This window comes from Lutjanus erythropterus, chromosome 15 (assembly GCF_056507025.1).
Source record: "Lutjanus erythropterus isolate fLutEry1 chromosome 15, fLutEry1.hap2, whole genome shotgun sequence".
NCBI classification, from domain to species: domain Eukaryota; kingdom Metazoa; phylum Chordata; class Actinopteri; order Lutjaniformes; family Lutjanidae; genus Lutjanus; species Lutjanus erythropterus.
The window spans coordinates 23957590-23970007 of record NC_139331.1 but is presented as its reverse complement, the minus strand read 5'-3'; the positions used below and the strand labels follow the sequence as shown (position 1 = coordinate 23970007).

At 39.3% G+C, this 12418-nt stretch overlaps 1 protein-coding gene across 1 annotated transcript; it reads right to left on the bottom strand.

Annotated features, from left to right (window-relative positions):
* Positions 1-420: 420 nt before the first annotated feature.
* Positions 421-10172, bottom strand: LOC146314451 (uncharacterized). Its single transcript, XM_084737010.1, has 21 exons — positions 10055-10172; positions 9908-9966; positions 9731-9817; positions 9495-9616; positions 9258-9401; positions 9002-9100; positions 7793-7963; positions 7335-7437; positions 6814-7034; positions 5694-5850; positions 5396-5607; positions 5204-5318; positions 4819-5018; positions 4000-4114; positions 3743-3912; positions 3558-3652; positions 2851-2981; positions 1857-2046; positions 795-936; positions 598-691; positions 421-521 (listed from the first exon to the last, which is right to left on the bottom strand). The coding sequence occupies exons 1-21, from the start codon at positions 10075-10077 to the stop codon at positions 451-453; spliced, it is 2721 nt and encodes a 906-aa protein (XP_084593136.1). The 5' UTR covers positions 10078-10172; the 3' UTR covers positions 421-450.
* Positions 10173-12418: the final 2246 nt, after the last annotated feature.

The window sequence follows — 12418 nt, the reverse complement described above, 5'->3', positions numbered from 1 at the left end:
TCCTGAAAGGTCATCACAAAGATCAACTTCTGTTAGTAACAGTCTAACTGATGACATCTCTCAAAACTTTTTCAGGAGGAACAGATATGGCAGAGAATCTAAAAATTTTCATTGTGAATTAGAAAATGGTGAGAGAGCCTTATTTGGTCCACAGGCCACAAGTTGAACATCAGTGGTCTAGAGACTTGCACTAAGCTAGCTGCTCTTGATTTTAAATGACTTTTGTATCGGGAATTTACCAAGATGCATTTTTTTTTTTTAAATACTGTAAAATGTTAGACTTAAGCTACATATGACTTTTAGGTACTGTGACAGTTGGACAGGTCATCTGCTTAAGTTTCAACTGAAGTCACCATTATGAGAACCTACAGATTGAAATATTGCCCTGGAAATGAGTTTAAAGAAAACAATGCAACTGAATTCCTGTTAAAAATCTTTATTAGGATTTTGTTAATTTATAAGTATGGGTCCTGATGACACATGTTTGAAACTGAGGCCATCTGAAGCAGCACGTCTTTGGCCTGTGGAAGAAAAACAAATATCTTAACCACTTAAAAAAGATGTTTGTTCCCCTTATAAGAGAATGAGTAGTTATACCTTTTAGTCCGTTTTCCTGGTTACACTGCCTGATACAGGCTCCGCCCAGTGGATTTCTGGCATCACAGATCACCACGTCACAGTGGACAAAGAGCTACAGGATATGAACACAGAAATATGAATATTACAATTTATATGTACAACTTAGTGGATTAGTTTTCCATATCTGAACAATGTATTCTTAATGTTGGAATTACCTGGCGATTCAAGTTATCTTGATCCTCAGCAAAGGCAAACATCAGGACCTCAAATCGCTTGAAGTGAGAAGGGTACTGAACTCTGGCGTCAGCCCAAACAGGATGGAAGATCACTTGGTACGGGTCCACTGGGTTTACACAGCTGAAAGGAGGGGGTGGGGGAAATTAGTGCCTATTTAGTTAAAGAAGTCCAACTCTGTTGGCTGAATTACTGCCATGTTCTCAGTTTATCCAGATTGTTTACTTCCTGTCATTACTGCAGTAACACATTTGTCACACTACATTGGAGGTTTTGACCAAGCAACTCTCTACTTGCTTTTGTGTAGTGTTTTTACCATTTTGATACACACTTCAGTGTTAGTTTTTTTTTTGTCATCTTTATTCAAACTCTACCAGCAAAACCCAACTCACCAAAAACACCTTGGAGCAGTGAAAAATTAGCCAAGTCACTACAAGGATGTTTTTGGAGAGAATGAGTCATTTGTTGAGTTTGAATGAAGGTCTAGTATATACCACAATACTGGTTGTACCAAGCTAACTGCTAACTAACAGCATTTAAAGTTTTTCCTATAGTATGAGAATTATCACCACAGTGTCTTAGATACTAGTTAGCAATTTTAGCAAGCTAGCATGGTCTCAAAAACAAAACTCAAGAGTGACTTGGCTCGTCTTTCCACCGTTTGGACAATCAGACGTTTTTGGCGAGTTTGAATGATTATGCTAACTAACCAGCGTTGCAAACTACCATTCGTTTTGTTTGTAGTGTTTTTAAGCATTTTCATAAGTCACCTCAGTATTCTAAATACTGTTAATATGTACCTACCTAATGGATTTTTTTCATTTTTAAGTGAGTTTGATGTTTACTTCCTGTCAGTGCTATGGTAACGTTACCTTTGTCTACAAACCGTTTAGTTCTCAGGTATGTCACACCACATTGTGCAAATAGTGGTATCCTGCTCAGTGTTCATGTGGCAATCAACTACACCCCCATACACAAAATGCAGTTGTCAGATTTCAAGAACAGGAACTGAAACGTCTCAGCAGCCGAGATTAAGAAGTTACCCGTTAATGATGAGGTTCCATCTGGGCTGGGATGTCCTGTCGTCATCAAGCGTCGCCCAGCAGTTCTCCAGCTCCAGTGATACTTGGGGGTTTGTAGACCTCATCAGCTCCAGCTCAAAATACAGCGGTTGTTGTAGGTACTTTGCTATGGGGTAGTCCTCGTCACCGTGAAAGGCGCTGTAGGAGTCGTCTGCATGAAGAGAGACATGAAATATTAAGGATTCAGACAGAGCTTTCAGGTGTTTAATACAAATAAGTGAGCGAATTTAAAGGACCAGTGGATTTAGTGGCATTGAGTTGTGGTCACGAAACTCACTAAGGCTGTATCTAAAGCCGGTGTTTGTCTGTTCTGGGCTACTGTAGAAACATGGCAGCCTCTGTGGTAGAGGACCTGTGCCCTCAGAAGATGAACAGCTCGTTCTAAAGAAACCCCGACTCTTATTTTCAGGTGATTATACACCAATGAAAACCTTTATGAATACGCCATTTCTGCCAATGAATTCCCATGAGTCTTACACACCGGGCCTTTAATTTCAGAGAACATTGCCCCCAATTGTCCTGCTTGCCAACTCAGTCATTAAGATGATTAAGTTTATAGGTGAGTCAATGAACTTTATGTCAGAAGGCCAATTACTTGACCATTTCAATTAGTTCAAGATCAATTTCTGAGATTGCCTCCTGGCACATCATTTTACTAATTTAGGAACATCCAGTCACTTTTCTGCTAAAGGCATCCGTTATGCAGGCAAGCGAGAATCTGATCCATGTCTTTTTGCAGTCATGTCAACATTATGAAACATGCAAACATCCATGGATAATGGAAAAAGTAGATTTTTCCATGCCTCTTTGAGAGTTCTTACACACTGTGCACTTTTATGGCTTCTACACAGCGTGTTAGGGAGGAAGAAAACTGTTGGAAGATAAAAGTGAAAAAAAAAAAAAAAAAAAAAAAAAAAAAAAAAAAAAAAAGGTAATACGATTCAGACACTCTTACCCAAAGCAAGTCTCATTGCCACCTGCAGCTCTCCTCTTGCATTTTCAGCATACGGTTCACTCCTGCGAGGTCTCGTGTGGAAGGTCACGGCGTGGGTTTTGTTGATGTCATAATAACAAGCAACCTTTAACCTGAAGAAAGGAGGGGACAAACCATGAGGATTTAAATCAGTCAGTGTAGAGGCAGAATTTATCAAGAAACCCCTTTCACATATAGGTCTGATGATAATGCTGCGACATTTAACGTTAAGCTAATACAAGGAGTTTAACTGGTTATGAAACAGTTTAATGCTGATATCTATATGACATGAGCAAACATCACTAACCATAAGAGCCATTTCTAGTTTTTAAATGTCTGCTACAGGATCAGATTCTCCATGATTCACCCTGAACTGACACTTTCCCAAGCAAAGTTAGTGAGTAGAACATTAGCCAGTTAAAGCTGAAGATTCATTTAGATAATCTTATTTTTCACATTGGGTTTTGTGTTATTCAGGTGGAAACACTCCCACTGTTGTCCAAAAAGGTCTATGTGAAAGTTCTTCATATTAGGTTTAAGTTATTCTGCCGTTAATGAAATAATGTTTAACATTATACAAATAAACAATATATTCTATCAGAATTTACAAAATTCTGATTAGTTTGTACAGATCTGAGGACAATTAATTGATCAAAGAGATGAAACAGTTACTTGATTCTGACACTCACTCATACTCTGGCTCGTCAGTTGTCAATTCCCTTTTTGCATCAAGTTCATCTGGCAGGGAGATTTCATTTTGGTACAGCATCATATTGCGCAAAAACTAAGACGAAAAAAAGAGCAGAAAACACACACTTTTCCCCCAGGTCATATTTTGGAGTTTGCACCAAGGAAATATTGAGCGGCATGCTACCTTTCTGGTCGTCCCACAGGAGCTCCCAGAGAAAACGAAGTAAGCGTAGCGGTCGTCGCTGTAGGAGGGTCCACAGGTGGGGTCTCTGAGGGTCAGCTGACTGGGGTTCAGACTGGGAACAGACTCTAGTTTCACAGCCAGAGCCGTCATGGTCCCATTAGGAAAACACTCTGAAAGATGACAGTCAAACATTAACATCTCACATGGTGTTTTGTTAAACACTAAAAAAAAAATTACTTGTTTTTTTCCAAACAAACCAGTCAGCGTTGTGTAGAAGTTACAGGCCATTGAGAATTCCTTGATATTTCTGTTGGCTTCTGTATTCCTCAGGATCACGTCGAGTCTGGTCCTGATGGACGACGACTCAACAGCCTGAAAACATGTCAGAAACAAAAGCACAAGAATTATGTGGAGATCGATAATCTCTTACAGCAATGTCACAGGGTTTCTGCAGGTTTCAGTAACTTAAAATATAAGACCATTATGAATGCAATTTAAAAGGTATAATATGGAACACTGTCTTTAAAAACAATGTATTGACTCAAACATAAACCCTTTCTATTAACATCTACGACCCACCAGAAATGTGTGGCCCTGCCCCTCTGCTTCTATTTCTTTATTTTCTCATTATTTTGCTGTGCTTGGATGTTTTACAGACCCACAAACTTTGGTATTTATGAACAGCTCTATCAAATCCTACCGATTCTACCTCCAAGACCCATTTCACATTCATACTCGCAAAAAAGTATGTTAATTTAATCTCCATGTATATCAAGTCACCTCTTAATGAAATGTGTCAATCCAAAACATTTTTCCCCAAATCAAGACATTTTGTCCTTTACACACTTTAGGGTTATTGATTCCATGTTGGTTTCAGGTTCCAGTGTAATTATTACACTATTTTCAGCAATAGTTAGTGCAACATTATACACAAACCCATTTTTTAGAAGCAGTTAAAATCAAGGCATTTTAAGGCCTAAAATACATTGTTGATTGAGACTTTAATGACCCACAGAAACCCTGATAAATCCCTGAGCATTAATCACTTTGTTGAAGAAAATGGATCCTGATCGTACCTCAAATGCAACATCAGGGGACGTAAACGGCACTGCAAAACTCAAGTGCGTTCCGTTCTCCATGAAGCCGTACTGCTGTGCCAGACCCCGGGTCAATACTTGTTTTCCCACTATGGTCTGAAAGTTGAAGCCGTGGGTCCCGTATTGCACGAGGATGTAGAAGTTTTGATAGTCGCAGCCACCAGAGATAGATGGAGACACTGCAGGGGGAGAAAAATAGATTTTAAAAAAGACAAAATGCAGAAACTTAGGTTTTGGTTTACAGGTAAGATAATTAAGGCCACATCTCTTTACTGAAGTTGGAGTAAATAATTTGTGTGCTTTTACATTATAGCAACAAAGACTGATATTTTGATATGAATAAATCATATCTATGAATACATACCCATGTCTACTAATTCAGCTTGCAGGTAAGCAGTGTAAGAAAATGGAGTAAACTCTGGCAGGACCAGCAAGCCAAAGGTCAGGTGAAGATTGTAGACAGTCGTCCCCATTTCTTTCTGTTGGGAAATAGAGAGAGATTAGTGGCCCAAATTAAAGTCAATATTTCATTTCCCAAGTTGAGAGCAAAGCTCACCATTTGTAGTACGACATGGTCCGTGAAAGGCACTTCAAGTGTGAAGACCTTGGAGCTGCTGTTAGGGGACATGTGCTCCAGGACGTTAAAGCCTCTGACACTGCAGTCAGCCACAGACAAAACCTCAGAGGGGAAGGTGATGTTCATCAGTGCCACGTCAGAGCCGAAAGGCCCGAGCAGCACTTTAAACATCCGCTCCTCGGGAACAGTTTCTGTGTGGGGCAAAAAAATAAATAATGAAGGCGGCTTGCAATATTTAACAACAAAACACAGGAGCAGCAAGATTAAAAAGACTCACTGTCAATCACTTGCGGAGGATGAGACATTAATGGTGTCGTGATGGGAAGGAGGACTTTGTATCTTGTGTGCTCCTGAGTGGTGTCCTCAGTCCAGAGCAGCTCGAGCATGGGCTCAATGGTGTAAGAAGTGTGGTACTGATCATCCTGTATGTGACTCTGCAAAATCAAATATCTTCAATAAGGCCATCACTGAAGGACATCTTGTCAAACCCAAATTTAAAAGGACATGTGCACATTTTAAACAAAAGGTTGGCCCTAAATCTTGCTCATGTAGAAGTCAAAGATCTTAAAGGAAAATTCAACACTTTTCATGTGGATGTCTAGCCAGTATTTATGGTAAATGTAGTCAGTTAAAGCAATAAATTCCTCAGCATTTGTGCTACGTTGACCAATTCTCCTGCTGCAAAATCTGTTCTTCCTGCTTCCAGTGATGTCAGAGTGATTATGTTAGTAACTACAGCCCGTTTCCGCTTGGATTTCCAGTCTCCACCTTTGACAAAAATACTCATCTAGCACAACTCCCTGGCTAAACACTTAATGTCATGCTTTGGCCAATACAGTAATAGGCTATAGGACACGGTGTTGATTCATGGACACGTGGCTGTCTGAGACTCACCTACAATGCATCCTGGTACATGTAGGCACTGCTGGCATGACACCGTGAGCAGGAGTATGCAAGGAACTTATTGCTTCAATTGATTTTATTTACCATCAACACTAATTGGAGCTCTACATGAAAGATGCAGAGAACTGTTATTCATCTGAAACTGAAGTTGGGTTCAAAAATATCCACAAGAGCTATCAACTTTTTACTGTACATACTATAATGGTTTAAAAGTCATTTTCCATGAAATGGCTCAATAAAACCCCCCAAATATTCTTATTCAAGCTCCCTGACAAACCAAGCTGAATTATACATGCATACATTATGACATACATTGATAGCAGCATACAGATCCCACATCTTAGTATAATGTTTGACAATTTATTAGCACCGTTCATTTCAAATTTATGAACTCTTGTAAGCCCATGCAGTCTGGGCATTAGTTCTAAGCATGACAATAAAACCCACATTTCATATAAAATTGTTCTAAAAAGGTAAATCTCAGTGCCACTGACCTTAAAGTAGCCTCCATCAGCCCCAATAGGAATTTCAACAATGATGTACATATCATTGACCGTCAGGGAGTATTGCCTGGCCGCCATCTCAGCAGCGTCGAGCCTCTGACCATTGACACCCATGTGCACCTCCAACAGTTTAAACTGGCCCGAGGAAATCAGGGGGTCAATGTGCCAAGGCAGGAACCAGCTGATTGTGTTTTTGGTGAAAGAAACGCTACCTGTATACAAAAGCAAACACATACAGCTGTTGGAGAGGGAAAGACCAAACATGGATACATTTAACATGTGTATTCAGGAAAATAGCCAACATTTTAGATAAAGTCATGAATTCCCAAGTCCTAACCTTCACCAAAGTGGTGGATGGATGGAATGGGGGAGGGGCCGCTTCATTCTTCTGGAGAAATCTAAATCCATCTAGTCTGAATACTGGAAAATCCTAATTCCCAGAGTAAAAACCAAAATCATGACCTCTGTGTCCCCTACAACTCTGCCTACTGTCCTACAAACATGCTCATTACCCTCCACTGATGGGCAAGCAACCGCTGCATCGATCCGAGTCGCCAGCCACTTCTTCTCAAATATTATGGAGGTTTTCAGCACCGTCATGGGGATTCCTGCTACCTGTGGTTAAAGGTTAAAGAACATTATTTGTTTAGTCCATTTAATGGCTCAGTATTCAGACTACTAGAACAAAAGATTTTAATTCTAAGAATGTGGGTAATTCAACATAATGGAGGATGTAAATAAAAGCAGCCTACCAATGGATTTAACTGAGCCAAGTGGATATGAGACAAAGTAATGCATTTAAAGGGAGTCTGATTACATTATTTGATCTAAATCCAATAGTTTACTGGCTGCAAGTGTAAGCAAGCAGTGAGTTATCTAATAGGCTGCAAGTATTTTAACCAGAGTCTGCCTGGAGTGGAGGATATCACATCAGGCTTGTTTGAAATGTGGTGAAGTGCGGTCCACTTACTTCCTGAGTGTATGTTTCAGGTGAACTCTTTGGAGCTCTCAGAAGCAGCCTGGTAGCCGTGTTCGCAATGCCATAACCATTTCTCTGGGCCTCAGACACCTTCATGATCTTCTCCGCAGGAGTGAAGAACACCAGTGTTGTGATTCTGAATCCTGCATCTATAGGCTGTTCCTGCAAGGCAAATCAAGACGTGACATTAAAGGGAGAGGTTTTTTTTTAAAGTGCTGACAGTAGATTGTAGTCTGCATCATAGACAACGGACTTATTGCTGCCATATTGGTTATAGGAACAGGTCAGTCTTACTAGGATCAATATGGCAGCAAGGTTGATGTATGATCCAAAGGCCAATGTGAGGTCTACATATACATGTCTATTAATTATTTTTACCATTTGAAATTGACATCAGACAGCCTCCACTGGCCAAAACTGAAATTTTAGCTACAAGAACAAGGGAGTTTCTGTCTGCTGCAATCTCAGTTGGTTAGTGTCTGTTATTGTGTGACTTAGCGGTCAGTTCGGATTCACCTTAGTCGCCCAATAACAAACCAACAGATGAAGGCAGTGATACATGATCTGAAGTAAAATTATTGATTTTGTCATTGAAGTCAAGAGAGATTTGTCTCATATAATGGCAGATTCCTGTTGGAAAACACTTCAAGCTTAAAATTCATTTTGCTGCCGACCCTGTCCACTGCAGTGCATTGCTCAGCTTCATACAGCGGTACTGTTCTTCTACAAACTGGAGGCATGACTGCCATCTACTGTGGCCAGTCTTGGGCAGTGACACATTGTATGCAACAGGATTGCAAAAGAGTAACTAGTAAAAATGGGGCTTATTAGCAGGATTACAATTTTGGCGACCTGGATAGTGTGTGGGTGGAACACAAACCCCAGAAAAGTTTGAAGGTTTACTTCAACTTTGAGTGTGAATAGCATTCTGAACAAAGTATATTTAAAAGTGCATAATTACTTCCCTTAATTAACATGCATTTGAGCACAATAAAGGGAAAAATGGCTGGATGAACAATTAATAAGCCTAACAAATATAAAACATTAGGCTAAACAATTGACAGGTAATTAGTCATTGTATGGGAATACATTTTTGAATTAACCCCACCACCACCCTGACTGTAGTTAATATACCGAGGTTAAATAGAGTCAAAGATGTTTGCCAACATTAACAAAAAAAGGGACCAAATGAGCTCAAACCTCAGCAGCTCGTCGAGGATCACCAAACTTTGAATTAGCCTCTGGGACGGGATGTTCAGGCAGGGCATAATCATCTGGAGCTGCTCTTGCCACAGACACCTGGAAAATAAGGTCACTCCATAAGTGACAATCAATCTCTCCCTTCCCGCTCGGCACTGACATCAAACCCACCAGCCTTGATGCTCATATGGGAAATAAAGCCACTTATCATGTGGACTGCAACATGACCCCTGAGAGCCCTGCTGCATTCACTTGCCTCCATGTAGCTGCAGTCACAGACGATTTCCCTGGAGGCCCAGCTAGTGTAGTGGCAGGTCTCAGCCACCTGGTACAGCTCGTCTTCAGCCATCTGGTTCCCGTACAGGCGAAGATTTAATGTGGTTGTGAACGTTTTATCTCCCTGCAAACACACAGAAATGAGACTCAAAATTATTACCACATTTAAAAACACATTTGGTGCAGCTCGGCAGACTGATATCTGTGGTCTCGTTACCATATTTTGAGCAAAGCAGTTCTGAAGGGAGGCATAAATCATGGCGTTCCCCAGCTGGTCCATCTTTATACTGAAGCCACACTGAGTGGCTAAGCTGGGTGTAAGAGGGATGGCAGAGTTGTCTGAGGAGGAAAAGAAAGGGAAAAAAAGTTAGAAAAAGTGGGACAAAGTAAAGAAACTGTAGAAAACATGAGGCAAAGTAAAGAAAAATAGTGAACTCAGAGATGCGAGCTTACTGGCGACAACTGCAACGTCAAGAAATTTTCCTCCAAGTGGACCGACATCCACACGCATGATGTTCCCCAGGCATTTTGAGTGGATATCTGGAATAAATTAAACATTTACATTTGTATGAAGGATATGTAACCATGTTTAGGGAAGACTAACATCAAAAACTGACCAAAAGCACTTACTTGTAGAGGGGTTATTGTAAGCCTCTATGTTTACAGCAGCTATCAGGAAAATAAACCACCTGAAAGACATTGAATCATTTTCAATTTCTGCAAGAAAATTCTTAAAATTTTGAGTCAAAACAACAATAAAAAAATGAAACTACAAACCCCAGTCCAACTAAATGAGACATGGCACGAGAGGTGGGAAACCGGTAACCACAGAGGGCTTGTTTTCTCAGTTTTTAATGAAGTTTGTGGTGGGAATTGACTCTGCAGGTCGAGGGAGGTTCCTGCTCCACAAATACAAGCACGCACAGGTGGATCCTATTACAGCCTGATGGAGATAATTGTGTGGACTCAGTGGCTTGTAATCCGGCCTCAACTGAGACTTCACATGCAACATGCTGACAGGTGGATTGTCCCAGTTAACTTAAATTTAAAGAGGTCCACTTTATCAAAACTTCATCATGATCATTTATAGCTCCTCTGTATGCAGATGAGTTTTCATTTAAGTTTTTTTTTTTTTTGTTTTATTACAAACAACCTGCTCCATTCTCACATAGTGTGCTATTTATTGTGAATTGTGATTTTTATTATTTTATTCATGATTTCATTCCTCATTTTAAAATATCTTTGTTTCTATTTTTTTTAATCTCAAGAGCATGTGCAATATTTTCCATATCTTTTTTATTGTATTTTACAACTTTTAAAGTGTATTTTACACATTTTATTCTATTTCACTTCCTTTTAATTGCATTTACCACTTTTTTATTTTATTCTAAACGTTTTATGATTTACACATTTTTGAGTGTATTCTACATATTTTTATTGTATTTTATGCCTTGTAAATCACATTCAACAAATTTTTTAATTGTATTTCACCCCTTTTTATTGTATTTTATGAATTTTAAATTATATTTTGCACCCTTTTGTTGTATTTTTCACCTTTTTATTTTATTTTACAGGTTTTATTATAGTTGTGTGTGTTTATTATTGTGTCCTGATTTATTACTGAGCTGTAAGTTTAAGCCCTTTAAGTCCATCAGATTTATATTATTGATCTACACGGCAGTCAATGAATCGATTATTAGTTATGGCATCACAACATGGTTTGGTAACCTGTCTCAGATCTCAGATCACAACTCCAAACCCTGATCAGAGGTGCTGGAAAAATAATTGCCCCTGTCTTCTCTCAAGGAGATATTTGGGGATGGCCAAACCACATCCTTCATAAAGAGTACGAGCTGACTTCAGGCCGAAGGAACAGAGGGTACAGGTTACCAAACTGTAAGTTGAACAGGTATAAACTTCCCTCAGTTCCACTATCAATCAAACTAATGGACAGTACAGTACACAGTGTTTTGTTCAGTGTGTGTGTACAGTGTATGTGTGTGTGTGTATGTGTGTGTGTGTGTGTGTGTGTGTGTGTGTGTGTGTGTGTGTGTGTGTGTATGTGTGTGTGTGTGTGTGTGTGTGTGTGTGTGTGTGTGTGTGTATGTGTGTGTGTGTGTGTGTGTGTGTGTGTGTGTGTGTGTGTGTGTGTGTACAGTGTATACAGGAGGTGGGGGCAGGAGAGTTGTATTGGGCATCTGTTCAACACCTTGCTCCTGCTTGGGTGCAGGGTTTCATGCAGTATTCTTGCTATGTGTGTTTTGGTGTGTGTGTGGATCTGATTGTGATACTGATATATTGATTGTAGTCTGGTTGCGTGTAGTTACGTCACTTGTGTTCTCTTGAATGTCTAAGACAAACTTCTCCTATAGTAGATCTTATCTTATAAAGTAGATCTTTAGGAAATTTTGTTTGTTTGTTTGTTGAATAAAATGTGTTTAAAATATGTAACCTTATTATATATGTATATATACTCATAGTACAAAACTGATTAAATATTGAGGTAAAACCGAAACAAACAGAAAAAAGATCGTTTTTGACAGTGGAGAATAAAAAAACAAAAACATTAAAACAATATATAATCAATAAAAAGATCTTCCTTACATCTCAACCTTTGCTTCCAAAATGAATTAAATGATCTGCATGTTTGCAGCAATAACTGGATTAACCTGTTAAGGGTGCAGAACTTGCTGTTACTTTAAAATAATGCAAAGAAAATCAGCAAATTCTCACAACTGAAAAGCAGTGAAGAGATGGTGTTTGCTTGATGACAGACTTAAGGAATTCACTGCTGAGAAACTGATTAATCTTATGTTAACTGACTAGTAATTAAGCTCTAAAATGTTCTCACAGGGCTACAAGATCCGGAGCTGCTTCAGTTGACACTATATTTAAGTGGCACATAAAATAAAATACATTTTTTTCCTGGTGTTTTTTCCTTTCTGCTGTTGCCTTAGTGCTTGCTCCGCTGTTGGTCTACTCTAGTATGGTCTAGACCTGCTCTATATGAAAGGGCCCTGACCTAATTTCTATTATGATTTGGCTTTGTATAAATAAAATTGACTTGACTTGTAAATTTAAAGTATTTCTAACGAATGTGCAAGTCACTGAATCACCAAAAAACAAGCTGACAAGCAGTAA

Bases quoted from the DNA above. Each gene is read 5' to 3' on its own strand.
- LOC146314451 (XM_084737010.1), bottom strand. From the start codon at position 10,077: ATGTCTCATTTAGTTGGACTGGG. The intron at 3,913-3,999 runs GTTTGTTTGGAA...GTCATCTTTCAG, and splicing joins CTTCTACACAACGCTGACTG to AGTGTTTTCCTAATGGGACC. The intron at 2,982-3,557 runs GTGAGTGTCAGA...TCCTTTCTTCAG, and splicing joins ACTGACGAGCCAGAGTATGA to GTTAAAGGTTGCTTGTTATT.